The 27863-nt window shown below is 43.1% G+C and overlaps 5 protein-coding genes and 1 long non-coding RNA gene across 18 annotated transcripts; 3 read left to right on the top strand and 3 right to left on the bottom strand.

The window, feature by feature from the left end:
• The first annotated feature begins 16 nt into the window (after window positions 1-16).
• On the top strand, window positions 17-892 carry LOC116915502 (zinc finger SWIM domain-containing protein 7). 2 transcript variants are annotated; one of them, XM_045169789.1, is made up of 3 exons: window positions 17-242; window positions 299-388; window positions 445-892. In XM_045169789.1, the coding sequence occupies exons 1-3, from the start codon at window positions 104-106 to the stop codon at window positions 675-677; spliced, it is 462 nt and encodes a 153-aa protein (XP_045025724.1). In that variant the 5' UTR covers window positions 17-103; the 3' UTR covers window positions 678-892. The 2 variants fall into 2 exon arrangements, with proteins under 2 accessions (XP_045025724.1, XP_032776550.2); XM_032920659.2 differs by having other exon boundaries at window positions 28-197; window positions 281-388.
• Window positions 893-910: 18 nt separating this feature from the next.
• LOC116915395 (A-kinase anchor protein 1, mitochondrial) lies at window positions 911-4383 on the bottom strand. Its single transcript, XM_032920512.2, has 6 exons — window positions 4224-4383; window positions 3245-3623; window positions 2889-3171; window positions 2687-2829; window positions 2112-2625; window positions 911-2045 (listed from the first exon to the last, which is right to left on the bottom strand). Exons 2-6 carry the CDS (start codon window positions 3581-3583, stop codon window positions 1834-1836), a joined length of 1491 nt encoding a protein of 496 aa, XP_032776403.2. The 5' UTR covers window positions 3584-3623; window positions 4224-4383; the 3' UTR covers window positions 911-1833.
• Window positions 4384-5589: 1206 nt separating this feature from the next.
• Window positions 5590-9429, bottom strand: LOC116915390 (mediator of RNA polymerase II transcription subunit 26). 3 transcript variants are annotated; one of them, XM_045168927.1, is made up of 8 exons: window positions 9292-9429; window positions 8382-8456; window positions 8156-8315; window positions 7599-8074; window positions 7247-7516; window positions 6797-7183; window positions 6530-6729; window positions 5590-6472 (listed from the first exon to the last, which is right to left on the bottom strand). In XM_045168927.1, the coding sequence occupies exons 1-7, from the start codon at window positions 9370-9372 to the stop codon at window positions 6568-6570; spliced, it is 1611 nt and encodes a 536-aa protein (XP_045024862.1). In that variant the 5' UTR covers window positions 9373-9429; the 3' UTR covers window positions 5590-6472; window positions 6530-6567. The 3 variants fall into 3 exon arrangements, with proteins under 3 accessions (XP_045024862.1, XP_032776397.2, XP_032776398.2); XM_032920506.2 differs by having other exon boundaries at window positions 5590-6729; XM_032920507.2 differs by lacking the exon at window positions 9292-9429 and adding an exon at window positions 8599-8736 and having other exon boundaries at window positions 5590-6729.
• A 200-nt stretch (window positions 9430-9629) lies between these two features.
• On the top strand, window positions 9630-11257 carry LOC116915439 (RWD domain-containing protein 3). Of its 4 annotated transcripts, none has more exons than XM_032920582.2 (5): window positions 9630-9822; window positions 9879-9984; window positions 10070-10325; window positions 10392-10730; window positions 10791-11257. In XM_032920582.2, exons 3-5 carry the CDS (start codon window positions 10095-10097, stop codon window positions 11028-11030), a joined length of 810 nt encoding a protein of 269 aa, XP_032776473.2. In that variant the 5' UTR covers window positions 9630-9822; window positions 9879-9984; window positions 10070-10094; the 3' UTR covers window positions 11031-11257. The 4 variants fall into 4 exon arrangements, with proteins under 4 accessions (XP_032776473.2, XP_032776474.2, XP_032776471.2 ...); XM_032920583.2 differs by having other exon boundaries at window positions 10074-10217; window positions 10292-10325; window positions 10392-11257; XM_032920580.2 differs by having other exon boundaries at window positions 10392-11257.
• LOC116915338 (microtubule-associated serine/threonine-protein kinase 3) lies at window positions 10975-27715 on the bottom strand. 7 transcript variants are annotated; one of them, XM_045168923.1, is made up of 19 exons: window positions 27233-27715; window positions 26709-27176; window positions 26355-26563; window positions 26030-26170; window positions 21647-22025; window positions 21142-21230; window positions 17989-18112; window positions 17850-17916; window positions 17702-17780; window positions 17096-17280; window positions 16940-17015; window positions 16453-16872; window positions 15915-16391; window positions 15325-15625; window positions 13975-15254; window positions 13620-13898; window positions 13440-13505; window positions 11965-12801; window positions 10975-11893 (listed from the first exon to the last, which is right to left on the bottom strand). In XM_045168923.1, exons 2-19 carry the CDS (start codon window positions 26728-26730, stop codon window positions 11540-11542), a joined length of 5385 nt encoding a protein of 1794 aa, XP_045024858.1. In that variant the 5' UTR covers window positions 26731-27176; window positions 27233-27715; the 3' UTR covers window positions 10975-11539. The 7 variants fall into 7 exon arrangements, with proteins under 7 accessions (XP_045024858.1, XP_032776319.2, XP_032776318.2 ...); XM_032920428.2 differs by having other exon boundaries at window positions 17096-17274; window positions 26709-27715; XM_032920427.2 differs by having other exon boundaries at window positions 26709-27715.
• On the top strand, window positions 23875-26173 carry LOC116915588. Its single transcript, XR_006643035.1, has 2 exons — window positions 23875-24957; window positions 25016-26173. It is a non-coding gene; the product is annotated as an uncharacterized LOC116915588 (long non-coding RNA).
• Window positions 27716-27863: the final 148 nt, after the last annotated feature.

A 27863-nucleotide genomic window follows, 5' to 3' on the forward strand; every position in this document is an offset into this window, starting at 1 on the left:
ACAATGCGCCACCTGATGAGTGAAGCTACAACTATTTTTATTGAAAAGTTTCCATGTGTTTTGTCTTTTGTTTCTTTTCCTTCATTCCAAGTAGTTAAATAAAATGGCTAAAGAATTTCAGTACTCTCGATGGCTAAATATTGCCGTTAGGGAGATATTTACCGAAATTGAGAAATGTTGCAGCAACAAAAAAGAAGGCGAGTTGGAAAATCACTGTACAATTGGTGGTACCACACAACCAGGTTTGATAATCAAACCACGTGTTCTTTTTTTTTTTTAGTAACGGAAGGTTTACTAGCCAGTCTTCACACATTATTTCCTCTGCAATCGGTTACGGCACTGGATCTGATAGACCACCGAAGCGTGTCTCTGCTGACGAGTCCTTCAGGTGATATTTCGTCAAAGAAAAAGCCACATATCTCTTTTAACAATTTTAAATTGCAGGTAGAAAAATCTATTCCTGCCTAGGAAGCTTGGGTACACCTTACCTCATCCCCTATACTGGATTCACTTGTACATGTCCTTCTTACCGGCATAATCTTAACAGCGAAAACTTATGGTGTCCACATCTTCTGGCCGTTCAATTAAGTATCGCAATGGACATTGTTCAACAGAAGCAAGTCACTGAAGACGCTATGAAGACTTTGTTGAGCGAACTAGTTATGTTTGATGACTGAAACTCCCGTCTTCCACTCTTTTCTTGCCTAGTATTTTTATCTATTTGAATTATCATTCAACCATGTTGGAATATCTAAGAAACCTTACCAGAAGAAGAATGCAGTACTTGCAAACCAATAAACTTCTATTTCTGACTTCTAATGTTACCATAACACGTGGGACATGAATGATTGGGGATTAAGACAAAATTTTAAGATACCCATTTATCCCTTGAGAAAAGAAAAAAAAATACTATCAACCAAAGTCCGTTCATTGGCAGAGGAACATACACAGGATACGAGACTGTCAGGATTTAGAACGGTAAGAGAAAAGTATAGGGCAAGCAGCACAGGGTCATCAATTTGGAGAGAACTGCAGGAAATTACAAGTGAGGATTTCGAATGTTTCGTAAGACTTGGATTCACACATCCACATCAGCTAATCTCTGGTTTCTTCTTATTCTGTCTACTAATCAAGAAAAATTTCAAAGGGGAAAAAAAAAAAAAAACCCGAGTAAATAAACTAAGGCATACGGTTTATATTTACACGAAACAGCCAACGGATTCTTGGACCATCAAACATTCACGCCCTCGGAGGCACTATAGAAAAAAGCCGCATGGGTGAGGGACGGGGATGTCTAAATGGATTCAAATGAAAATGTTTCCTATTCGATGATTGAAAAGTGGTTTAAATCTTCGAGGTGGCAAAAAAAAGTAAATGGGTGGAGAGACAAGAGAGCTAGTAATCACCCAATGTTTCACAAGTCTTTCTGATTTGAACCAAATTGTTGGTTTGATCTACCAACAGCAAAAGACAGAGGCTGTTGTGGTGGAAGTTGATAACTAGGTGAACGTAACAGGTTCGAATGAGCAGCCCGAACAAAAGAAAAAAAAAAAATATATAGATACTTAAGAATCAGGACTTTTCAACAATAAAGTCTGTTCGTAAATGATGATTCAACTTGGTCCGGATTAATATGCAATTTGGGGAGAAAAAAATCCAAAATATCAAGATCCTGAACAAACGCTCGCAAGACATTAGTATGGTAATAATAATAATTAGTAAACCTGACGGCCGAAACCCTGAATGCATCGAAAGTGCGCTTATACGTAAATAATAAAAAAAAAATATATGTTACGGGATTTAACGTGACGGTTCGTGTCTTTTCAATTTAAGCTAATTGGAGACCAGTTGAGGTTCGACCCACTGAGCCACTCCTCTGTTGACCAGCTGTCTATTAATGAGCGTTTCCTCTGCCGGATCCATCTGATACAGGTAGACCAGCGGCAAACCTTCCAGACTGTAAGCCATGGCCTGGACCTGGAGCATTCTGTCTCTCGTCAAACTTTCCAATTCGTCGTAAGCTTCCGTCGTCCAACCTTCTACTTCTGTGAAAACATTTCGACAAATATTGTAGGAAATTTTAATTAAATAACGCTTCTAATGAATTTTACCTGACACTGGGGCGACATTTGCTAACAGACATTCGATGGCTTGGAAAGGTAGCGTCATGAAGTCTGCACGTATTTGACGTAGAGACGAAGCCGGCACTCTGCTGTAGCCACCGTAGTCAACAAAACAAATGTCTACTTCATATTCGTCTTCGCTTTCGGGGATTTCCAATTCTGGATCAAAAACCGCTACCGTGTTTGCAGTGTAATCAACTTCTCCTGTTACTTCTGGTTTTTCATCGTTCTCAGTTACAGCTACACGAGACGCCCTCGGGTAAACGGCTACAACTTTGGCTCTGTACCAGCCGTCCATGGAAGGAGCTGCACAAACCACGCTTGGTTGAATAGGTAGAGGAAGGCCTGGTGTGACGAAATCGTTGTAACACTGTGCCATGCAGTAATCGAGTCGCGCTAGTGATGGGTAAGTCGGGTGAGTTATTTGTTGAACGAAAATATGGTTTGGTGACACGACGGCACTGATCATCACTTCGCAACTCACTTCAGGAGGAAGCAGCAACTACATTCGATGTTTTAAAAACTATAATTAAAGAAAACGTACAACAATGAATAGATATTACCTGGATGGAATCGGGCAAAACGGGTTGAATCGCGGCTGTTTCTGGGGCTACGTTTATCTGTGCCATAGTAATATTAGGGTAGCGTTTCGTTGGAAATTTTGCGCGTATTAACACTAGGGCAGCATCAATTTCGTTCTTCGTGCCTAAATTTTCAGGGAACAATGAAGAAGCTAGAATAACTCTAATAACGAAATAAACTTACCTTCAATAGCGCAAAGTTTGTTGCGCCGATCGCGATCTTTTATCACCAAACTTGCACCCGTTTTGGCCTTGATTTGATTAACAAAAGCTCCAAATTTCCCAATCACCAAACCCACCAGAGCATGTGGTATTTCAAATTCGTACACAAACAGTCGTTCAGGAAGGTGGACTAACGTGGCCGTTGGATGATGAGGCGACAACGGTGGTGTAATCACGTCGAAGCGTGACGACACACCATTGGTGTTAGCACAATCCGAGCCGCCTTTGCCACTGTCATTAGAACTCTGTAAAATTGTGAAATTATCAAATCTTGAAAAGCAAATATTAATTCATTTCCTATCTGGACTATTTAAATACCTCGCTGTGTGAATCCGAATGTAAATTTCCTGTCAAGAAGTCAGAAGGGCTGTGATTAGCTGAATCGCGGTCCGGGATCTCAGCTTCTTCACCAGTTAGTGGCGATTTCGCAGGCTGTTGAACCACTTTAAGCTGTTCCATTGTAGAGACAAGCTGCGAAACCGAATTAACAGAACAGTCGATTTCTGCGCCTGCTGCTGCTGCCATTATAATCTTGTAGATATTTTTCCTTCTCTTTCGACTTAAAGTTGCACGTTGTTGGACGTACACTGCACTAAGACCAAGTGTCACTGATGCGATCGCAAAAGCGCAACACTTGAGCTTCAAGCTCCAGTCCATTCAACGATACACTAGCTGAGGGGGAAGGGGTGCTCCAGTACTGTATACATACAAAAGTGGGTTAAAATTGAAACCAAATAATCTTATCAGAGATATGGACTGATTGACCATACAGATAAAACACATTACATTGGTGTAACTCTACACAATGAAGATATTAAAAAACAAACGAAAAAACATACAAGCTTTGAAGCAAACCGAAACTTTGTTTTCAAGATGGATGAAACCTCATTCACAACCAACACAATGGCAACCCAAGTACTTATACAGCTTCTTTAACTTAACCAATGCACCAATGGTAACAATGAAACAATCCAAATTAATCATCCACTTGCAAAGGAATAACTGGGAAAAAGATTAAAGTTAACTAATTTATAGAAAGGTTATTAGTGTAAATCATCATGGCCTTGACAGCATGGTTTAAGATGAATTTTATATTTCAGCACAAGAATTATTATTCCAAACTGAGCTTACTAGAGGAATGTTAGAAGAGCTAACGACAAAATAAGTTAACACAAAAAATCATAACTTTTTACCACCGTCCATATGGAAGTTGGAATAACGCTTACTCACACCCCATGCTTTCCAATTGTTTGTTACGAACAAATTAATACAAAATAAAACATGAATGCAAGGTTACCTGGAATTCAGAATTTAAAACGTCACTTCTTCAAAAGACTTGAGTTAACCAAAGTGACAACCAATGAATATTCCAATAATCAACTAGACGAGCAGCCCTTTGTAAGGAATCGTTTTACCACGCTGCCACGTGTGTACCAGTCGGCCATTAGACTGACTAGGTGTTGTCGAAACTGAAGGTTTACCTTCTCAGAAAATCATTACATATGTAAAATAAATAAATTAAAATTCGAGTCATTAATTATCATTGCCTCCCATTTGATGAAAGTTTTAATAAAACGAATGTATAAAATTCAATATTAGGATTTAGTTTCTGATTTGACCCCCGCAAATTCACGTGGCGATAGGAGCACATCTAGCGTCAAAACAGAAACTACTACGGCAAGCAAAATTCCCCATAAAAGAGGGCCACACAAGACGCGATTTCTATTATTTACCTTTAAAAAAAAAAAAAAAAAAAAAAAAAAAAAAAAAAAAAAAAAAAAAAAAAAAAAAAAAAAAAAAAAAAAAAAAAAAAAAAAAAAAAAAAAAAAAAAAAAAAAAAAAAAAAAAAAAAAAAAAAAAAAAAAAAAAAAAAAAAAAAAAAAAAAAAAAAAAAAAAAAAAAAAAAAAAAAAAAAAAAAAAAAAAAAAAAAAAAAAAAAAAAAAAAAAAAAAAAAAAAAAAAAAAAAAAAAAAAAAAAAAAAAAAAAAAAAAAAAAAAAAAAAAAAAAAAAAAAAAAAAAAAAAAAAAAAAAAAAAAAAAAAAAAAAAAAAAAAAAAAAAAAAAAAAAACATTGCTGTTTGCGAAGTTGTTAGTCTACTTTTAGAAAGGGTCGCCTTTCTCTCTGAATTACCAACTTTCGTCGAAACGAGTTTTCATTTAAAATTACGTTTAGATAGGTTATTTCATAATTTTGTAAATAAATTATAACGTCGTAAGAAACTCTTTATAAATGGTAAATTTTATAGTTAGAGTTGGCATCAGTGATCACTGTGGTGATTTACGTTTATCTTGAGAGACATCTAACGAACGCCCTAAATACAAATGTCCGAAAAATTCCAGGCGGATTACCATTTCTGGCAAATAACGAATAAAACAATCTTGTTAGACCTTGAAATATTTTATTTTTAGTTCATTAGGTCTAAGAAAGGACCTGCAAAGTAGGAGGTCGTTGGGGACAAAGACCTGTCCAATTAGTCTTCTGGCATTTAATACTCCCTTCTTTCCGCCCGTATTTTCCCTTTTTCTTCTCGCATCGACTTAAGTGACTAAATTAAGATAGTGCAATTAGTTCAGGAGAAGCTTAGAAGCTTAGCACCCCTACTATGACATTGACAGTTTAGAATCCTAGTCTATGAGCCATACAATAAAAGTAATTATTTGTGTACAAACAATCAAAAACGTATTTATTTCTTCTGCGAAAGAACAATCAGTGACCAAGGCGTTGCAAATCTGAGACAAAGATCAACTTGAGAAAGAGGGGAGGGGAACTGAAAATATGGGATGTTTCGGACTGGCGATTATTACGGTGACAAGAAATCATAGACTGAACAATAAGAAAAAAAAAAGAAATAATTGTAATCAAAGATGAGAATGGGAACTGAAAAACTGAAATTCGAGGAAACATGGCAACAGCAAAGCAAACAATGAGAAAACAAAATCTTTCTCTCCCTCAAAATATTTCTTTTGTTTTCAGATATTTAGGGACGACAACGACAACTTCTTCCGCCACCCAGAGGAACATCATCGTCGTAATCATACTACAATTTTAGAACGTTCACATCGTCACCGACTAGACAACAAGTTTTTCTATGTCAAAATACAGCCCGCTATCGATGAACGAGAGATAGATATCTCAGCTTAGCATCTGGAAATCGCCTTAGGTTAATATAATTTTTTTGTGTGGCATTTGTGTTTACTGCAGAGGCGGCGAGACTTCTACGGCGTTTAACCTCCTCCTTTTTCCTCTCCGTCACGTTCGTTTCGAACAGCTGCACAATCGCATCGTCAAAGGGGAAAAAGAAAATCACAGACGCAAGGCCTCCGGAAGGTATCGGCTCAAATGATGTATGCCATAACCCAATAGAAAAAAGCGAAGCTGACGACAATCGCAATGGTATTTACGATTACCAAATATCAGCAACAGCTTGGACCTTGTCAATATTTTCTCCTTTGAAAGTGCGGTGGTGTCCTGTCTTCCGATTTGGTTACTTTGTATCAGCCAACAATAAATGTGCGATCAATCGGCGCCCAAGTCATTTCTACAATCTTTAGGAGGGAGCAGGATGAAAAAAAAAAAAATTACACTTTGTACAGATGGGTTACTTCACAGCCTCGGATCGAATGGCATGGAGGCGGAGGAATCATTCGATCACGACGTAAGGCAACAAGTGGAGAGGGTCTCCATGATAGGAGGCGACCGTCAGAGTTTCATGCCAACTGTGGAATTCGCCGTTTTTGTCATGCGTGCCATTCACGCTATCCACTTGCCCGTTGTGCAGAAGATCCACGTCCTCATCAGTCACCTAGTGAAATAACAGAACAGCATTCACACCTGGTTGCGAACCAAACACTAGTCATAATATTTATTACTGGACGCTTGGGTGTGGTGGAGTCCCTTTCCTCCGTTTCTGGTTCAGCAATTTCTTCTTTCCACATGGAAGCGACCACTGAAGGATCGATTGGAGGTAGGCGCGCATAAATCTCCGCCACTGGATCGCCCATGGCGGAGGTAGCTTTGGTCTTGCTAACGATGCTACTCGTGATGGTGCTACCATCGTTGCGGCGATCAGTCGAATGTGACCGAAAAAATTTATCTAAGAGTTCCTGCTTTGCATCGGGCCACTGCCGAGCTTCCGTAGATGCCGGAATGGCTCCAGCTTGTTGCTGATGGACAGGCTGAACTTCGGTTTTAACTACTAAATTCGGTGAGCCACTCCGACGTGCCAAATCTTCTAGCAGCTCCTGCGTCGTTTTAACCTTCGAATTAAATCCGGATTGTAATTAAGGGTGCTCTGTAAAGGAAGCAAATGCGCCATTTACCTTCGACACCCTAGCGATTGAGGCGAATTTTTCTCTGAGTACATCACTAGGTGGTTCGGGTTTGATACTTGTATCTATCTTGCTTCTTGCACGAGGAGGCCTGGACGCTTTGGACGAGGAAGAAACAGAGCGATCCTCTCCACCACCTAAGGCGCTGTGGTTTGTCATCCGCAGCGAGTCGCCAGACCAGCTTAGGTTACTGTCCCGACTGCACTCATCGACCCAAGGCCAATCTACTCCATTACTGCCTCTTGATCGCTTTCCTGACAGCTGTTAAAATCAACAAAATTTTTGGTTTGTTTGTTTCTACACGTAAAAGTCTCAATCAAGGAAAAGAATTAAGAGAGACAACCTCGAAGCCCGTCATCGTCTCTTCGTCGTTGTCTCTTGTTCGCTTGATTCCCCGGTGATGATTAGTTTTTGAAGGAAACTCAGACGTTTCAATCATCGGTCGACCCGGACCGGGACTAATCGCTTTTGATTTGACCACGAGGGAGGAGGGTGTAGATGGTCTAGAAGAGTTCGAATGAGTTTGAGAAAGCGAGAAGCTCAAACCAGGACTGGTGCTGGTGTTGGAAGCCACAGAGTTACTGGGGCTGATGACACGTTGTTGCTGTAGCTGCAAACTGCCCGCTGGATGAATGGGTTTCCGCTGCAAAGCTGGGCTGAGGGTAACACCGCGAAACGCCGGGCTGGTGGGTGAGATTACAAGGTTGTGAACCGGTCTTGGCAAAGCTGGACTAGCTGTTCGTCCCATCTCGCACAGAGCCGGACTCGAAACAGAGTTTTTCACGCCCACCACGCGCAAATGGTTGACTAACGAGGCCCCTACCAAAAATTAAGCAATCCAAAAAAGTTGCCAACAAGCCCTCTATGATAGTGACAGTCTTTGGCAAGCTTTGTGACCACCTTGCATGCCAGGTCCCTGGCCTGTTCCTCCAGTGCCATTTTCTGATGGCTTTGAAACCATATCCCTCCATCGTCTGACCAGGTCTTTAGCTCTACGGGCCAAACTGTCATTCTTGGTTTTCTTCCTCATCTCATTCACCAATCTCCCCAGTCGTGTAGTCTGCACAAAACCAACTCACTAAAGTTAAATATGAAAATAGTAATTCTTTATGCAGTGATTCCTCACCTCGAGAGCTTCTTTGGTAACAGGAGTCTTCTCGAGTAAAGACACTGCCTCCAACGCCAATGCCATATCCACAACCTAATAAGAACAAGATGAAATTCTTACAGAAATTGTATCACAATTCTCAATACTTAGCATCAGAAACAAGACAATGAAAACGGAATTGTGTTCCTTGCATGTTAACAAATTTTACACATTATTAACTTGTTCGCCACACTACCCATTTTGCCCGAAGAGATGATAGTCATAATTATCCGACGGAGACGTAGTGTCAAACATTTTTAACGTCAATAAGAAGTTATCAGTAGCCATAGGAATCAGTAAAAATGAGTTTTATTTTTACTAATTAATTAAATTGTGAAGATTGTGGTGAATGAAAAATGAGTTGAAACAAGGTGGCAACATCGCATTGTTGGCCTCGTAGCGGAGAAGAAAGGAAGAGAAAAGAAGGCAAGGGAAAGCTAGCGAGAAGAGACTGCTTGTGCGCTTGCGCAGAGAAGTCTACGGGCTGGGGAAGGAGGACGAGTACACGGCCCCAGTAGCGCCCGCGTCGAGGCGCCATGGACTGGCCAAGGCTTCTTCGCCGTTTTCGACGACACTTTTGGGTGCACTTAAACTGCTCTAAACTCAATCATTTTTGATTGTCTTGGGCACCTTTCGAACGGCCGCATCAAGAACTGTGTCTTCGTGTGATTTCCATTGAGGTTACGCGCATTTTTCCCTTGGAAGTTTTTTTCTAAACAAAAGTTTCGTTTTTGTGTTCCCTCTCGTTGGCTGGCCCTTATCTGAGAGCAAGTCGAAAAGGATGGTGACGGGGCAGAGTAGCAGTAGCAATGGGAGGTTTTAAGACGTCGGGCTAAAGGGTGGTCGCAAGAGCAGTAGTGGCAACCATTCAGCAGAGAAAACTCCTTACATGATAATCGCGGTCGAGAGCTTGCAATAATTTCTCCTTGATTTGGCTAGGCGAGTGCGGCGGCGAGGGCTGCTGCTGCATTGAGGCAACAGTCGTCAGAGAGGAGAAAAAAAATTAGTCTAATGGCACTGTGTGTTGGAATTCGAGAAAAAAATTTAGATAAAAATGGCCAGCCTGTGCGTCAGCCAGCCCGGTGATGTCGGGTACATGCACCACTCTGAGCCCGGCCACTCCGCAGCGCCAGCTTTTTGCTTGTCCCTTCCCCTCCGTTTTCCGCCCTTCCCTCTGCTTTATATACTCTTCGTGACGTCAGATGCTCTACACTACGCCATCAAGCCAAAACTGCAGTTGAATATTTCCTACTACCTCACCGTTAGGACACCATTTTCTATTATTTGACACATTTCATTTTGATATCTTTTTCACGACTAATGTGCGATATTGCCTTCTGATTTTAACTTCATATTTTGTTACTTTGATGGATTCATCATCTAAATTATAAAGGTGTTTTTGTAACGCTTTCTCGGCGAGGTAAAGAAAATAAAGTTCGAAGAGAAAGTTAAGTTTTGTTCTAATTCTTTTCTTAGTTATCGTTGTTGCTACTGGAAATCAAAGTGACTAAATATTTTTACAACTCATCAGTGAAAGAGCAACATTTTGTTACCAACTTGGAGATGCCACTGCATTGCAAGGGTATACTCTTCAGACCGTTTTTTTTTTCTCTTTAACAAACACTTTCCATAGATCTCACCCTTCTAACATCTATGTTTGGACTTAGGTAGCTTCTAGTTTACCCTGTCAGAATGGAAACTACTAGATTGATATGTGGAATGCATAATGATGATATTGTTGATGAAATTCAAGCTCTCAGTGCCATCTTATGCGAAGATCAGGAGTTCCAGGTGCAATCTATCGATGAGAAAGAAGTAATGTTAATGATCCACCCACACCAGATCAAGAATCATTTAATAACTCTCACTGTTATTTTGGACATCAAAAGTTACCCCGTTTCTAGTCCACAGTTATCGGTCCAGGTACCTTGAGATTTTTATGGTCACCGCTGTAAAGTTCACAGTCATTTGATTGGTGCTTCAACTCAGAGTTCCAGGTTGAGTCGAGCAGAATTGCATATCCTTGACACACTAATCAAGGAAGAGGCCTACAAGTTACAAGGACAGGTGACTATTTTGTCTTTAGTTGAATGGCTGGTCAGATACTGTAACCGTTACGAAGAGAAAACGATACCAACAGCGGAGTCTTTGGCAGGAGACGCCGAACACGAATATACCACTATAGTTCATCTTCATCACATCCGTAGTAAAATAATTTATGTTAAAACGCTGAGTCAATGGTTTCGTGAGCTCGATCTCCACGGAGTCTTGATCTCTTATCGAAGGTGGATATTCCTCATGGTTTCGGGGGAAAAAAATAACCTCCAGGTATTCTCCGTTGCAAAGACAAGTTTGATCGATCAGCTAATACGTTGTCCCTGGAGTCAGTTGTATCTAAAACGACACAGGACACAGAACGTCGACATAGACTCCGTTGGAAGGCCATGTAAAGAGCGAATGCTGACTGTTCTGGGTCAAGTGGAAGGACGTCTTGATGCAGTCGGCGTACTGGACGAGGTAGAACTCAATGATTCCGGTAAAGACTGGTCAACATATTGGAAGAGTAGGTCAATTTTAGTGAGTATCTATCAGAAATTTATTCAGCCACAAATTGGACAGAAGAAATGATGAAAGTAATCACAACACACCAGCGGGGGCAGCAACAAGAGACGTTCAAGTAATCCGGAAGGATGAATGAACATTTTAAAAAAAGAAAGAAAAAGACACGCACAATGTAACATCTGTTCAATTCACATTTCTCCTACTCCGGCGAGATCACACTCGTCTTTTGCGTTTTCTTCATTATGATACAAATTGTGTTTTAATATACAGCAGTTTTCACGCTAGGAAATTAATCAAACTTGCAAACATGTTTCCCTTCTATAGTATATAAATATTGATGGATCAAACTGAAAAGTGATTAAGAGTGCGCTATATATCACATCAACCACTTGGTAGCGTATAAGCAGGAGATGAAAAGAAAAAATGCATCTTAGACCAAAACAATAAAAAAAACCCATTTTTTTTTTCTTTTTTTACTCCCTTAGTCCACTATTTGAGCTGGATTGTAAATCTGTACGTCATCGATTCGAAACGAATGGGAGGGCAACAAGAGAAAAAAGAACATGATTTGTACATCACAGATGAGAAGTTCGTTCAACTGGATCAAGTTGCGACTGCTGCTGCTGCTGCTCTTCTATAGCAGAATTTTTACGACGCCGAAGTTCAGTGCTAGCTGCAGCGGCCGCAAGAACACAAGGCTCAACCGAGATATCGGGTGGCGGGGTAGGTGCAAGAGGGACGGGAGATGCACTCCTCGATCGCGGACGGCGTTGGACATTGGATGGTATTTCCTCCTTATCTGTATTCGGGTCCGACTCAAACCGGACCGTCTTTTGCCCATCAACTGCAGCCGAAGCGGTGACTGATTGACTGATAGGATTGTCATCTATTTTTCTAGTCCTTTTATCAGATTCAGCGGTTTCCGTGGCCTGTCAAATGAAGGTTTTACAAAATTTCGGTTTCACTTTGTTGCAGCCAATTAGAAACAAAAATAATTTACCAGTTGCGAAACAATGGTGACACGCGGGGGGCTGATTACTGTCACTTTCGGTAGTCCGCAACGCTGATTGGTATTTGAACCGTTGCTGCTGGCACTGGCGGCTGAGGTACTACTGCAAGCATTGCACAGTGGTGAAATTACCAAGTTCTTTTCGGCAGAGCGCGGATGAAGCCGATCGGGTGAAAGTGCTCGACGCAAAAGCGGTGATCCAGGTTCGGCCGATTTCGGCCTAGATAGCGCACGTTGTTTGGCGGCCGGTGAGACAGAAAGCGAAGCCCCAGGACTGAAAAGTTGAGTCGAGTGAGAGCTACCGGGAGGATGATGGACTTGCATAGGGAAAGCCAGCGGACTGGGCGAGCGAGTTGGTGAAACTGGGAGCGGCTGTTGTTGTGGCAAAGGTGAAGGAGACGGAGTGCGAGCCAGAGGTGATAGCGGTATATGCCCGGCTGATTTCCGTCTGGAAGGCGAGTGCATGTTTTTAGCCACTGAATGCAACTTGTTCTTCAGGCCATGCAAAGACGATGGTCGGTGAGGCTGGAAATGACGCGCGGCAGGAACCGGTGGTCCAGCTGGATTCAACTGGCCACTGGCAGGGCTGTTTGGTGCAGAGGAACTTGGCGAGCTGGACGGTGTTGAACGAGGCGATTCCGAAGCGGGACTAGCCGCAGCTACTTGACAATGATGGCGCAAAATTGGTGGCGAGTAGCCGGATGCTGATGATCGGCTTCCGGGTGAATTGGACCCCGATTCATGGGATGGCAAAGATCGATTCAATGAATGAAAACTCCGGCTTGGCGTCAGAACAGGTGAAGATGATCCGCCATAGTTGGCCGCCAACTGTACATGCAAAGATACAAGTGTAATGTTTTGAAATTGTCCAATTTCAATTGGCTAGGACGATTACAAATCGCACACAGTTAACATCAAACTCGTCATTCCCGTTGAACATTCCATAATCTCAGAGAAAGTAAATGCGATGCCAAGATATGCCCGAGTAACAGGTCGTTATGGAATCTACTATCTAGTTGTTGCCTTTACCACTAGATGGCGATCTAGACCTATTTGGCAACAACGAATTGTACAATCATGAGCATATATACTTCATGGTCCAATGTTGCTGTCACATTTTTTACATTTAATATTACAACCTGTCCCAAATTTCAAAGCATCTCTCCCACTTCCTTCACTTTCCAGACAGACGAGAAAAAAAAATAAAGGTAAGTTTCGAGCAAACAAACAGACAAAAAAAAAATCCAATTCCAGACGCCAATCACAAAGTCACAGCCCAAAGGGAAATGAGAGAAAAAAAACGAATCTATGAAATGACTTTTGACAGAAAACACTTCTATCTGGCATTGGGGAGATGTTGTTAATAGAAATCAAGGCTTGAGAGAGCACGACGCAAGACAAGAAAAAAAAGCAGAGCGCAGCAAAGCAAAGGACTGGTCGATGCCATTTCCAAAGGCAAGTGTTACCAAAAAAGGAGAAGGGTGGCCGCGCGGAAGCACGGGGGCCGACATGGGAATCTGCAATCGGAGTGACTGCAAAAATACACCATGTTTGAATGAACCAGGAAGTTGTTTTGGTACCCAACGTAACAAGAAAAGGCTAGTACAGATAGTCTTAGTAATAATGAAAACAATGCGAATACTAACCTGCTGAATTTCAGCACTGGCACGTTTACTGCTCAAACGACGGAATAGCGACGATTTACGACGTCTTTCAACTTGTTCGTTGCTTCCCCCTCCGGCTTTGCCTTTTGCTCCACCAGGGGGTCGCCGTCCGGCACCGTGCGAAACGCGGTAATAACCTCGACGAGCCAAACGACTTTTGGCTAATTCTCTTCGACGGCCGCCAGTCTGGATACTCGTTTGGTCTAGCGGAGTCGCTCGCAGCGTCACTTTGTCCCCTTCAGACAAAATCAACTGTAAAACCTAAAGAAAAACAAACAAACAATTAAGTCTCTTTTCTCAAGAAAACAAAAAAATAAATAAACTGTCCGAAATTTACCTGCGTGTGAAATAGTCCTTGGATAGCTTCACCATTGATGTGAGTTATCAGATCTCCAGGCCGCAACCCGGCTTCTAAGGCCGGACTGCCTTCATCCACAGCCATAACTAAATGATGGACAGTATAGAAATCGGAATCGCCAAGATAGACTCGGATGGCCCGTAAAGTGAAACCAAATCCACGTGGTGCCCGTCGAAGCACAATCGGCGGTTTCAGACTGCCAGTGATAGTGGGCGAAAGTTCTCGACATGGAGACGTGTCACGTGAACTTGCCGTACTCGAACCTCCGCCAGGTGACGGCGATGGGCCTTCCTCCGCCAAAGAAATGACCAATGCCAAACCAGATGTTGCTGGATCTGTTTTGATACTACGCCTTTGCTTAAAATTGGATGAAAATGAAGAATGAGCCAATATGTTTTTGGGTCGGACGCCGACATTGGCGGATAATTGAATGCCGGCAGACGATGGGGGTGTAGGATCAGTTGTCGTGCGATCCCCTTCGTCTACTGGTGACAGCTCACGGACGTGATCGGGAGTTGATATGGGTGTCATACAACGTCCTCCCGATTCGGATTCTATAGAAATGGAAAAGCGTGGAAGCGATTTAAGCTCACGATGGAGCATCCTTCGCCTCCGCTGGAGTTGTGGACTGGAATCTTCGTTCTCTGTTGATTCTGGTGTCTGTTGAATGGGAGGAAGAATCAAAGATTTGTCTTCACCAGCGCTGAGGCTTCCGCACGATTCCGACTGATCCGAAGTACAAGACCCAGAATCGTTGCTAGATTTCGCGTCGAGAAACAGGCCATGTGATTTCTTGTATCTCGGCGAGCAAGAGGAGAAGGAGCCAAACAACTGCGGAGTAGTGGCGCCGCCCTCTGCTGTCTCCAAGTCAAGTTCGAGGTCACCGGAAGGATCGTCGTGGCAGTAACGATCGGCTCGCGTGTCGAAATAACTCGTATCGTTATCGTCATCCAACTGAGGAACGAAACCGGCTTTCTGACGCAACAACGAGTTCCAATCGAGCCGATCAAAGAAAGGATGCGATTTGACTTCAGCGCCACCAGCCGTGCCCAGACGATCGCGCGGATTCTGCTGTAGCAGCGCCGTGATCAGATCTTTGGCTTCGACCGGAACGGGCCAATCAGATTCACTTGGCCATTCGATATCGTCGTTGACTACGTGAGAAAAGAGCTCTTCGGGCGTCTCTCCAAAAAATGGGACACAGCCAACAAGGAATTCGTACAAGATGATTCCGGAAGACCACCAATCCACGGGCTTGCCTAGAAAAAACGAAAAGCGATATCGTTGAAATTGAAATCTGCAACGAGTTCACCATCAGCTGGAAGTTACCATATCCTTGACGGAGAACGACTTCCGGAGCAATATATTCTGGAGTACCAAAGACTTGCTTGTCGGAGAACTCGCGAGTCTCGCGATCAATAAAACCTTCGTATAAATTGGTGGCCAGCGACATGAGACCCATTTTGCTCAAACCAAAATCGGTTAACTTAATGTGCCCCATGGCGGTGATGAGTAAGTTGTCCGGCTTTAGATCGCGGTGGACGATCCCGTAGCTGTGCAAGTACTCGACGGCCAACACCATCTCAGCAAAATACAGACGGGCCATGTCACAAGGAAATGGACCCATGTTCTGTAGAAACGAGAAAAAAAAAAACATTTAATAGCATTTCACTAAAACGAAAGAAATAAAAATATCTTTACGGCTCAATTAAAAATAAACTAAAATGAGCTGTAAAAAGCTAAAATTAGAGTTCAAGGTATCATTCATTTTTTATTTAAGAAAACAAAAAACTCAAAAAAGAAAAAAAAAGGAAAGAAACCAAAGGCAAAAGGCCAACATGTAACCGATATAGTTGACCTAGTAAATTGTGCCAATATTATCTGCCATATTTAAGACAATGGATATCGTCTAATCGTACCTTGAGGAGAGTGGCGCAATCGCCTCCTTCGACGTATTCCATCACCATACACAAGTGCCTCTGTGTCTCGAAACTACATTGGAGGCTAACGACAAACGGATTGTCCGTGAAGCAGAGAATGTCACGCTCGGCAAACGCCTGCTCGATCTGGTTACGTAGCAGCAGATTGCGTTTGTTGATCTTTTTCATGGCGAAACGTTGGCGCGTTTCGCGGTGACGCACAAGGTACACAGCCCCGTACGCACCGTTAGATATCAATTTCACCACTTCGTAATCGCTTTCCTTGGGCAAGTGAGACGTGTCGGCCACTTTTTTCTTTTCGGGTGTCGACGTCGTCATCGGTGAGTCAGATCCCTCCGCCGGCTCCGGAGTGGAGCACGTCTTTTCAAGCTGACTTAAATCATGTTGAAATTCCGCCAATGGATCACGATTCAGACCCAGTTGGGTGACTATATACTGCGGGAAGTCCGTCACGCCCTAACGTTTAAAAGCGGTTAAGTCTAAAATTAAAATTGGCAAACGTTGATATGTCATTTACCTGTGTGGTTCGTACTTGTCCTTCAGCTTCTTCCAGCATGTGATAAAACTCTTCGGGATCGAATTCCAAACACTCGAGCAACCTAGCCGGCCGTGAAATGATGAGCAAGAGCTTGCGGACAAGACGGCTTAGATGAGGGACAGCATCAACAGCTTTGTCTTTAGCCTCCGTCAAGAGCTTTTCCAGATTGTCCGACATGTCGTAAAAGTAGCGGCTTGTGATGAGGCCTTGCTCCGATTTCTGCAGGCAATCACGACCCAGCTCGATCACTTGGTGCTGAACGAATCGCACGATTGCTATGGCGTCTGCTGGGATAGGCTCCGACGTGCCTTCAGCAGCCGCCACGAGCGCCTCCGAACTCTCGACGCTTGCGTTCTCTTCGACGAACGTCTTAAGTCTCTCCTCCATCTGCCTGGTGGCCTGTAACGTTAATCACAAGACGGATCGTACATTTTTTGACACATTTATTGGGTTTCGGCCAAAATACCTTGGGGAAGCGCTCCTTGTACAACATGTTCATCATCACTACTTCGCTATCGACGATCGGCGAACGGATCGGACTACTGCAAATTCCAACAAAAGAAATCGTCGTAATGATGGTACGTTTTTCGATTATTAACCACCAAAAAAACATTAAACAAACCTCAAACTCCTGGATCTTGGACGCATTCTGGGCGAATGACGTCCAGCAGCTGCCACGCCTCCATCCGTTTCCTCGATGACTGGATTGCTCTCGTTGGATGAAAAATGTTGCGAAAGGATCCGCATCTCTTCGGCGGTAGGCACCGTCGGCAAGTGATTCAATCGCTCCTGACTGGAACACTGTGACTGGAACGCATCAATAAAGGAGGCCACGGGTGCCCAGTCGGACAAAAGGGAAAGGGGGAGAGGCAGGAATCGCAACAAGGCAAGGGCAAACGCAACGAAAAAGTTAAGAAAACAAAGAGATAACAACAAAAAAATAATTGTTATAACATAACCTCATGCATAAGCTACCATACTTAACAGCCAATGTTTCGTCTTTTTGGGGACTAAAAAAAAAAGCTACCGCAACGAAATTTTAAAATTGGATTGCAAAACAAAAACAGGCATGAAAGCCATGGTAAATGAAATTAGCGTACTACTCTTTCTAAAGGTCCTTCAAAAAAAAAAAAAAAAGAAAAAGAAAAGACTAACAATGTGCCAGGGTGGATAAGGTTTTGGTAGGTGGATAGGAATTGAAATGATAGACATGTAAAAAGAAACGCACCGACACATTAGAGCTGGCTGGAGTAGTGCCGTAACCAGATGAAGGCAATGAGGCCACTGACCATCGTCGACATTCAGCCCTGAACCCAATATGACAACCATTAGTTTTGACATAGTGTCACTCGTTAATCAACTCTCTCTCCAATTACTTTTTTATGGGGACGAAAGCAAATTGCTGACTGGGCGACATGTTGCGCGGACTTTCCATCGGGCTCCCTGGTACCATTTTTGGGTAATTAAATTTAATTGTAAGGTCCTTTACTTGGAATTCTTTGACAAATCGAATACCTTGCGACAACGGCGATTGACAACGTGGTGGCATAGTGGGCGAAGTGGCCGATATCATGCTTTTTCGATGCTGCAGATGATGATGCTGGATACGAGAACATCTTCTCGGCAGCATCAGATCTCTCTGAAATGCGTAAACAAAAAGTAAAAGAAAAGAATTAGTACAAAAACAAAAGACGAGATATTTCCCGGTAGATGGCCGGCACCGGAAATCGATCATCAAAATGAGCGCATCCACACTGCGGGCAGGACGTTGACAACATAAATGGTCGTCATAGAAACAAATCTTTTACAACACATTCCAAACGGAGCACCGGGTCTAGCGAACGATCAACACTACAAAACATAAGACGGTCGTCCCGTCTCACCTTGAGGAGGATAAGAGCGGGATGGACGAGAGTTGGCGTAGTGGGAGCGGGCGGAGTTGAAACCGCCGACCAATTAGCCGAATGGGCAGTTAAAGGCAGCGACAGGTGAGATCGAACAGAAGAGCGACGCTCCTGCAGTCGAGTGCGGAACGTGTTGCCGGTCATCGAACGCAAACTGTCATCACCGGACACGGTCACGCGAACTTCTGATGCGTTCATCTAAGCCACACACACACACAGATACTCAGACAACGTACACACACACATTGCCCAGCAGCTGAGATACACGCGACATCCGTCGTCATCATCACACACACTAGCCATGTAAATAATAATGTGTGGTCTGAATTTCTCACGATGCAGGTTTCCTCGGGGAAAAAAAAGCGGCAAGAATCAGATGGACTCGATCCCAATTGGGAAACCAGAAAACGATCGAAGACCGAAGTAAACGGGGGGAAAAAGAAAACCCGAAAAACTCTTTTGTTGATGATCGTGTACAATGGACTAGAAACTTTAAATCGTTTTACACGGCGTTTGATTTTTTTAAATGGCCTAAACAAGAGAAAGTTTCTCACTTACATCGGACAGAATGCGACGGAAACCGCTGAAACGGCCACATCCACCACTGACACCTGGGTGAGCGGTAGGAACGTCGGCGGATTCCGGATACGATAAACTTCTCCGGATCCAGTGAATCGTGGACGACCCGAGACTCATTTCGCTTCGATCTTACTTCGTTTGTACGACTTCCGTTTACACGTGACGGATTATTGAAGCCATGAATGGCCAGTTCATTGCAGCACAGCAACACAACAACTAGCAAAAACCAACCGATTTACAGAGCTCCGCACGGGTTGACGACCAAAGTGCGACTGAAGTCACGAGACCCAACACTTGAAAAACAAGTGTTGTATTTCCCCAAAAGCTGAAACGGTAATTATCCCCGAGTAGTAACAATAATAACAACAAAACCGAACGAATATCCGGCGGTTTCACGTTTGTAAACATTTTTTTTTTTTCTTTTTCGGGAAGCTTCGGGCCTTCTTTCCGGTGTCGACACAAGCTAACCGCATGCCAGCCTTTCTCTTTATTTCTTTTCTGACACAAAAAACAACGTCAACTTCCAGTTCTAATTGATAAAAAATAATGATGACGTTGCCAAGTGTCGGTCGACCCTAATCGCATTTTTGCAAGTAAAGCTGCCGATGAATTTTGAATCGTTAATGGACAAAATTAACTACGTCGAAAGTATATAATAGGCACCGCGAGGTACGTAAGATCCCGCGATACCACAATCTGTTATCTAAAATTATTCGACAGACACCGAAGAATGTCCTTGTCTCCGTTTTCAACTACATCACGTCCAAAACCACAACAAACTTGCCTACATCGGCTACTCCCTATCAAAATGTGGGCATTTTAAGACATTCACTATTGATCTGCTGGCTATTTTGTCTAGTTAAAGAAACGCATCAACGATAACGTTGTTTGCCTCATCACTTTTGCTGATAACTTTAACGACCCCGTCGTCTAGGGCACAAATCGTCGTCTTTCCACAAGAAAAAATTCGACCTGAGCCAGCAATTTCAAAATGTAGGCGCGTGGGCAGGAATGTGAATACGTGCGGAAAAAAAATGGAAGAAACGCTTGCAAATGGCGTGGAGTAAACTGATTGGATCGATACAAATCGATCCGGCATAACGCAGTGGCGTTAACACCAGGAAAATAAGGACGAAACGGGAAAAGATTTTCGAACTGAGGAAGTGATCAAATCCCACCCCCTCCACTCGCTATTTAACAGGATTATTTCTCATCAAGAACGTGCAAGTGGGCGACTGCAAGACCCTAAGGATCAGTGTCCTACGCGTGACGTCAGATATCTTTGTCAGGATAAGTCGGATGTCGGTCGTCCAAGCGGATCGATGACGAAGCACCGACGCATTCATGTAAATGCATCACGATCACTTCACGTTGTACATAATTCGACATCTGGTTCAATACAGCTGCGTACAAAAAAAAAAAAAAAGCCACAAAAGTGAAACTTGGTTGCGACTCGGTTTCCGCTGTAGCGTCACCTGATCGATTGGCCGACGCAACAACCGCAACCTTCCCGCTAGTTCTAAATTTTTCAACGATTCCAGGCACCCACTAAAAAAAAAAGGGGGCCGGCCTTTTGATCATTCCCATGTTTCTTTGTAGATTACACCAAAAGGCCTGCGACCTCTTTTCTCTCGTTCAATCCATTCCCGTCCCATTTAACAACAAAATGGCAATCGATCCGTGACGGAAACTCAAAGGAAACAAAAAGACCCGGAAAGTAAAGAAATTCAGCCACACATACAAACCACAATATCGTAAAGAACAAGAAAAGGAAAAAAAAAATACGGTCGCTAATTAACCGTAATATTGATATTGGGGCGTTTGACGTCAGGACAGATGCACACTACTGGATACAAACCAAATGTGAGCAAACAAAACTGACAACGACGAGCTGTTCCACACGACTGTCGGCCGTCAAAGTCGACGATGGAGCAAACAAAGCGCGGATTGCGCGCGCATCATTTAAAAACATTGCCTAGGATTCCCTCTCTTTTCCATTCAATATTCTCTGTAAAAATGCAGAGACTAGATAACTTGAAACCTTGTTAAGAAGGGATCAAAAGGAAAGTCACTAACATGGGAGGGGGAAGCTCCTTAGAAACACTGCATCTCTTTGAATTTATCCTGAAACTAATGAGTCCTTCGGACCGACATAATGTTGGTGTATCAATAAATAATTACTCACCACAGAATTAGCCGTTAGCGAAGGAGCTGACTGACCCAAAGTCGAGCCACGAATCCGCTGCAAATTGTAGTTATCTGGCTCAGCTTCATCTGAAACAGAAACATTAAAGTTTAACCAACGTTGACACAATTGCTTTTAGTTGCCACACAAGTAAATGTTCCTTGGAAGCCCACCGGAAATGCTCAACGAGTGCACATTTTATGTTATCGTCGTCTTGACAACTAACTATCCATTTCATCTTCAAACTTATCAAAATTGACCTGCGTCTATTGTTCGAGTGTTACCTTAGTAACGACAACACACAAACCTCGTCTTCTTCTTGATCAATAACTCCAGCTTTTACACTCAAATTCGAACTAAGCCGGCATGGTAAGTGCAGCTCAAATCGAATTATTCGACAAGATGGATCTTCGCAAGAAACGTGTATCCCCTGCCTCCCTGACATTCTAGCTAAACACGATCGAGTGGCTTTGATGACGTATCGGTCGTTCTTAACATATAATACCATTGGCGGCAGATGTGGATGAAGTCGTGCTCGATGTCACCGCCGAGTGAACTCGAGTGGTTTGAACCAAGTTGGAAGGCACCAACTGAACTCCGCCGACGCTGTGGCGATGGGCTGGCACAACACCCACGCCCGTGGCCAGGGGTGAATAACACCCTCCATTCGATCCATACTGGCCGGCTGCATAGCTTTCCCTCCGGCGGCGTAAATCATCCGAAAGCTGTCGGGCAAATGCACGCGGACGTAGCAACAACATCGACGCAGCCAACGATGATGATGCCGATGACGATGGCGAGGAACTCCCGCTCCCGCTTCCCAGTGACAAACAGTCGACATCCAAAGAGCGACGAACCGGCGTCAAGCATCCCGCTCCATCCACCTAAAATCATGAGAAAACGTTAATTATTGAACCAGTGAATTGTTTTACTTGAAAGTTGCAACCTAAATTTAGATCATTGACTTTTGTGGTTGCTCTTGCAATTGGCAAGTTTGCCAATACTTTCTAACGGTCTCCGATCGGAGCACATGAACTTACTATTAAATACGGGTGATTTTTACGTCCGCGCCATCTTACGGAAAATTGAACAAACTTAAACAACGTTCCTTGCAACAACAATTAGGACGCGGCGGCATATTAAGAAATTTTCACGATGTTTTCTTTTATATATTTAATAATCGGGTCAGTTGTGGAAAAATGGCAAGTAGGACGGCCATCATCTCTCTCTACAGTTTTAGTAGGGAAAAATCATACAAGGAAAGGGGAAAAAAAAGAAAGAAAACATTGCCATTTCAGCCCAAACAGAGAACATATGAAAAATAGCGAGTTGGCAACATAATTCCAACTGTTTGGCTCAACAAAAAGAACCTTGGACAGCGAGCCGAATATTAATCAAGTCGTTTGGCGAGTCCTACAGCATCGACGAATGCCGAAAAACATAGCGAGGCATGAAAAACCATGGGACCGTTCAAGCGGGCAAAAGGCCAGTCGGAGGCTACAATTGGACAAGAAATGACCACCTTGAAAGGAGAAGGCAGCTGTGACAGTGTCAAGGACGACCTGGTGGACGTGAGATGTCGATGTCGACATCGACATCACCCAGATCTTACAGAAGCATTAAATGTAGTAAAAGTGCAAAAAAAAATAGCTGACTCAAGGTCCGATTACTGGACTATGAATCACGTGCTCAAGTACCCTGAAAATTTATCAGTTCTGCGAAATTCTAAGGAAAGAACAATTTATCATTAATTACTTGATTCGAGGTAGTCGAGTCGTAGACGGGTGACAGTACGGAAGCAAAGCGTGAATAGATGGGAATTGGTAATTTTCGGCAGCGCTGTCCCGCTCGCGATACGTACAATTGCGCCGCCGATTCGCTCACGTCAGCGCTTCCATTTTGGGGCAAATTCAACTTCAAGTCCTTTCGATTCATTTTTTCTTTTCTCCTATTTTCTTGTTCTCCTACAGAATTCGACTAGTCTCAACGATTTCACACGATTTAATTGCTCTCTTCGACGATAACATGTTTTTTCATTCCCTTTTCTTTTCCTGGCGGGTCAGCTGCTTAAATTCATGACCGCCAGAGGGTTGGCCATCGACTTGAAACACAGTCTTGAATAAACTAAGTGGGCCATAGAAAAGACATGTGATTTTTTTTTTTCTTCTCTTTTTTTATTTTCGTTTCCGCGAGGGGAAGGTGGTCGTTTCGGTTGGGACCAACGTCAGATTTCGTGGTTCTTCTTGTCACTAGGTAGTTCGAATCATAGCGAAAATATTGTCACTGGTTTGCCGACACGGCATCAAGAGGAAATCCCAAAGAAAACTCCATGGGGGAATCTGAGTTGTCTCCCCTGCCGAGTCAGCTGATGTATCTAATGTGTCACGAGTCTAGCCCTAGAGATCATAGCAGAACTTGCACTACACACACTAGCTGTCAAATATGGCTGACAATAGGCGCACTCTAAGATTGCACCCACACGTGGGAGTTTCTTTTTTTTTTCTTTCTCTCCAAGAATGGCAGATTGTAAAAAGAGAAGAACCGAACGAAGACGTGTGCAGTTAGAACTACGACTGTGTCACGACTGACCGGAGGGCCGCCTCGCAAGTAATACAGTAAACGGCAAGTCAGTCCTTCTGCTAAACTCTCTCTCCGTCTTGACTAGTGGCGCCACGGCGGCCACTTTCTTCAAACTCGTTCAATAACACAATATCCCCTGTGCTCACCGCCACGGCAGCTGCACGTTTTCTCACTCGCCGGAAAGGAAAAACAAAAAAAATACACAGAGTATATATTTATACATGGATGAACCGCAGAGACAAAACCAACAACAGGCAGAAAGCCGGAGAGAAAGAGTTAGGACGTCTTAGTTTTTTTTCCCTAGTATTAGTTGACCAAACAATGGACCACCGCATTTTCTGGTGCTCCATTCGAAAAGGTAGAGAGACTGACCTAAATATTTGGCGAATGAGCTGCGAATAATTGCCCACCATTTTGAATCTTTATTCTTTTCTCGAGATCAATAATTTTTCAGATGAAGCTGATAGATCCCCCCTCGTAAAAGGCTACTTTGTACAAAAACATTATTGAAAATCATCGCCACTAGCATGCCTATTCTTCAGTTTCTCTTCAAGGTTGAACCGAATCGTAACGAGCCCTTGATTGAAATTGCTTCTAGGCTTTCTCTGTGGGATAGATGACTGCGAAGAAATGGCGTCACACGATGGCAGTCCGAAACGCCCAGTTCTACATGTAGCATGCCTTAAACCACCATAAAAGGAAACCGTTTGGAATAATAAAAAAAGGACATAAAGATAAGCACCAAAGTATTGATCCAGACTGTGTCGTTTTTTTTTAATACCCCCGGCACGCAGACATTTATCGCATTGATCCGGGCGCAATGGGTACCCGGCTAAGCGAACACATCCGGATAACAATATCCAACTGAAAATAAGTCGTCAACAGCGACAAAAACGTCATCCTAGCGTGGCAAACGCATACACCAATAAGACAAACAAACACAATAGCGAGCCGAAGGGCACAACAAAAATTCTACAAGGCAATAGGAATCAACAGATCTTAAGGATCAGGGTCTGGTTCTTATCAACTGAATGCCTGGTTTTTATTTGATTTACTTTTATTATTTTCCCTCGATTTTACAACGCCAAAAAACCCAAACATCCTCATAAAACAATATGTTTTTTTCACGGCGGGAATGTTAATCAGGTTTGTGCTGATGACATGGCATGATTAGCGGACGTAAATAGAATTCGTGAACTGTCAAAAGATCAAAAGGATCACCTTCACGGCCGCCAGGTAAAAAAAAAAGGCACGGCTATTAACGATTAGCAATCTTTCGACTGTGCACCTTTAGGAAAGATTCCAGAGCCTTGGCAACGGATGCCAAAGGTCCTTTCTATTTCGATCCACCCTCAACGTAGTGGCGTGTGTGTATACTACTAGGCTCTTTCTCAAAAACAACGACGGGATAGAAAGTCTTCACACAAGTGGAGAGAGAGAGGAAAAAGTCTGTGTACCACCAAGCCTGACCATATAAAGAATTGTTGCTCAAGAACCCAGGCTGGCAGAGCTGGTTTGGCGGAAGCTGGACCGTTTCCAAGAACGTCGATCGATGGATTCGCGTCTTTACAACCTACATCCGTCGTTTGAAGCGAGTCAGAAATTATTCAGCCGTTTCTTTGACGCACAACGTTGACGCCTACCAGAAGCGCCTTCAAAGTTTCAATGCCTGCCTCGCGGAGCTTTGATTCTTATAGCCAACTAAAAAGAAACTCATTCAAAAGGAATTTATTGTCCTTCTAAAGCTGTGTGCAGAATTCTATTCCCATTTGAAAGAACCTCTTACCCAGCAACACTCTGGGTCATTTATAGCAATTGAACGTGGCCTTATTTTTTCTCGATAAAAAAAAAAAAAAAAAAAAAAACGAGCAAATAAAATAAAACAAAACAAACAAAAAATAAAATAACCTGTTCTATACTCCATGGTCAAACTTGGCTAGATTTCTTTCTCATGACATTTCCATATTTTGTTTGGCCTGACTAAATCTTTTAGATGAATTTTATCGACCGTTCTTCCCACCCGCCAACTTAAAAAAGAATGAATGCATCCGGCTGCAGTTGGCAGAATGCGGATTCAGCCGGTGAGACTTCGCATGAAAAATGAACCGATGCTTGCGTGGCACGCGCCATCAGACAAGAGAAAAATCCGTGGGATGTAACAACGTGACGAGACGCGTTTGTTAATGCTTAAACCAAAAAAGAAACAAAGGGAGTGGCACGACGTGGAAGGAATATGCACAACTACGAAGCATGAGTCATCTGATAGATCAATAAAGGCATGCTCACGATGGAAACGATTGTTTTTTACCTCGGATTGGTTGATCCATTGACGGGCCATTTCCACCGCGTTCAATATGCGTTGACGCAATCCGCTTTGATCCGGTACGTTAGCCAAATCTTCTGGTAGCAAACTGGTGAAAAGGGCAAGCGGAGTATCCTTCGGGTACACCTGCAACCACAACAAAAAATTCAATAGTATATAAATACATATATATATATATATTTTAATGCGCTACTAGTGCCCTACTTTACGGGACCAGACCGCAGACTACCCAACGGTCCCTATAACCGCCTGGCGATCTGAGAATGGCGTTGATAACGTTACAACCACAACGAGGACAAACCCGTTTTACCTGCAAAACTTCTTCCATCTGCGGGAATTTGGCGACCAAGTCGCCCAAATCGACGATCGACGAGGATGCCGACGAGGAGCGACCAAGCAGAGCCCTCCGCCAACGCCTCCAATGACCCCCAAGCACTCCGCCTGCTCCTCTAAGATCTTCGCAGTCATCCTCGCATCGTGAAGTCAGTGAAGACACGGCCAAACGGCGACGCCTTTCACCTATTGAGTAATCACACGGTTTACATCATCCTATTTTATTACGCAAATAGTTGGTAAATGCAGCAAAAATTAAGGTTTCAAAAATGCTGCTTGTAATCGACATTACAACATGAAAATGGAAAATTTGTTGCAAGAAATGAAATACCTGAGCGATCTGGTTGAGACATGGTTTTTCTTTAATTATGATCCATTGAAGGAGTTGACACACAATAGGAAAAATTAATGATCAGAAGCTGGCAGACGTATCCGCTTGACTGTGGAAGACGACTGCGGGATGATAAACCACCACCAGCAAAATGTTGGTGGACGAAATGTGTTGGCGCGCAGAAAACACAGCGCACCCCGTAATAAACACAGCTGATATCTCCAACAGCAACGTGTCAGAAGCGATGCATGCGTTGTTTTATAGTTGGCTGAAAATTTGTTGCCGACAATGCTGTCTTTAACAGAGCGTTAAGTACACCATCTCCGAGATTGGTGCTATTGTATTCAAAGCTGCGGTCGGCAGCAGAATCCTGCGTTTTTTTCAACCACTACGTGTGGCTACACAGGACAGTTGGAGTTTGGCAGCACATATGGGAGGTGTTCCCTTGCTTGGCAACCCATTTGCATTCTATGATTTAATTGAATCTATAGCAGATCAAATAACAGTAATGAGATTAATGACACCTCATTGGCTGAGTAGGTAGTGGACGAGAATTTCTTCAGTAATACAAATATTGGTTCTTTCACTCAAAGTCACATTCCCCATTCCAGATTTTTCTGTAGACTGTTGCCTGTTTCAGGTCATGGTGTTTGCACAGGAAAACAAAACGTGGATGCTGAACAAGTGAAACACAAATATAGTGATAAACAATATTCCCCATTTGAAAAAGAGGGTAGCAGGCACAGAAAGTTTGCATCAAGGGTTCTCAAAGTACTTGGTTTCTTTATTCTTGGCATGGTATTAAGCAGGCTGGAGCCATCTTTAATGGGCACTTGGTAACAGATTTTATTTTGGATGCTAAACTAAAATTTCACTTATCGCACATCCAAAATGCTTCATTATTAATAATATGGAAAAAGTTCATGCCGAATTGACATTCACCGGATATGGATAATGTAGTCAAAAACAAAAACAAAGATAACGAGTTTTTAGGCGGCTTAGACTTAGCCACACACCCAGAAACTCACTGTCACGGTGTCAACCCAGAAGTGGGAATGAACAGCGCCACCTCGCGGCAGGAATAAAAAATACAGATCATTTCAGCAACAGGCGAAAAGATGGCAGCGGTAGTTACTTATAGAAAAGTACAGCAGA

This window comes from Daphnia magna, linkage group LG2 (assembly GCF_020631705.1).
Source record: "Daphnia magna isolate NIES linkage group LG2, ASM2063170v1.1, whole genome shotgun sequence".
NCBI lineage: Eukaryota > Metazoa > Arthropoda > Branchiopoda > Diplostraca > Daphniidae > Daphnia > Daphnia magna.

Bases quoted from the DNA above. Each gene is read 5' to 3' on its own strand.
- LOC116915395 (XM_032920512.2), bottom strand. From the start codon at position 3,583: ATGGACTGGAGCTTGAAGCTCAAGTGTTGCGCTTTTGCGATCGCATCA. The intron at 2,830-2,888 runs GTAAGTTTATTT...CTGAAAATTTAG, and splicing joins CAAACTTTGCGCTATTGAAG to GCACGAAGAACGAAATTGAT. The intron at 2,046-2,111 runs GTAAAATTCATT...ATGTTTTCACAG, and splicing joins AAATGTCGCCCCAGTGTCAG to AAGTAGAAGGTTGGACGACG.
- LOC116915502 (XM_045169789.1), top strand. From the start codon at position 104: ATGGCTAAAGAATTTCAGTACTCTCGATGGCTAAATATTGCCGTTAGG. The intron at 243-298 runs GTTTGATAATCA...AAGGTTTACTAG, and splicing joins TGGTGGTACCACACAACCAG to CCAGTCTTCACACATTATTT. The intron at 389-444 runs GTGATATTTCGT...TTTAAATTGCAG, and splicing joins TCTGCTGACGAGTCCTTCAG to GTAGAAAAATCTATTCCTGC.
- LOC116915439 (XM_032920580.2), top strand. From the start codon at position 10,095: ATGGAAACTACTAGATTGATATGTGGAATGCATAATGATGATATTGTT. The intron at 10,326-10,391 runs GTACCTTGAGAT...GCTTCAACTCAG, and splicing joins GTCCACAGTTATCGGTCCAG to AGTTCCAGGTTGAGTCGAGC.
- LOC116915338 (XM_045168923.1), bottom strand. From the start codon at position 26,730: ATGTCTCAACCAGATCGCTCAG. The intron at 26,564-26,708 runs GTATTTCATTTC...ATTACTCAATAG, and splicing joins GTCTCAACCAGATCGCTCAG to GTGAAAGGCGTCGCCGTTTG. The intron at 15,255-15,324 runs GTAACTTCCAGC...CGTTTTTTCTAG, and splicing joins CGTTCTCCGTCAAGGATATG to GCAAGCCCGTGGATTGGTGG.
- LOC116915390 (XM_045168927.1), bottom strand. From the start codon at position 9,372: ATGCAGCAGCAGCCCTCGCCGCCGCACTCGCCTAGCCAAATCAAGGAG. The intron at 7,517-7,598 runs GTTGTCTCTCTT...TGATTTTAACAG, and splicing joins AGACGATGACGGGCTTCGAG to CTGTCAGGAAAGCGATCAAG. The intron at 6,730-6,796 runs GTAATAAATATT...TTATTTCACTAG, and splicing joins CCACCACACCCAAGCGTCCA to GTGACTGATGAGGACGTGGA.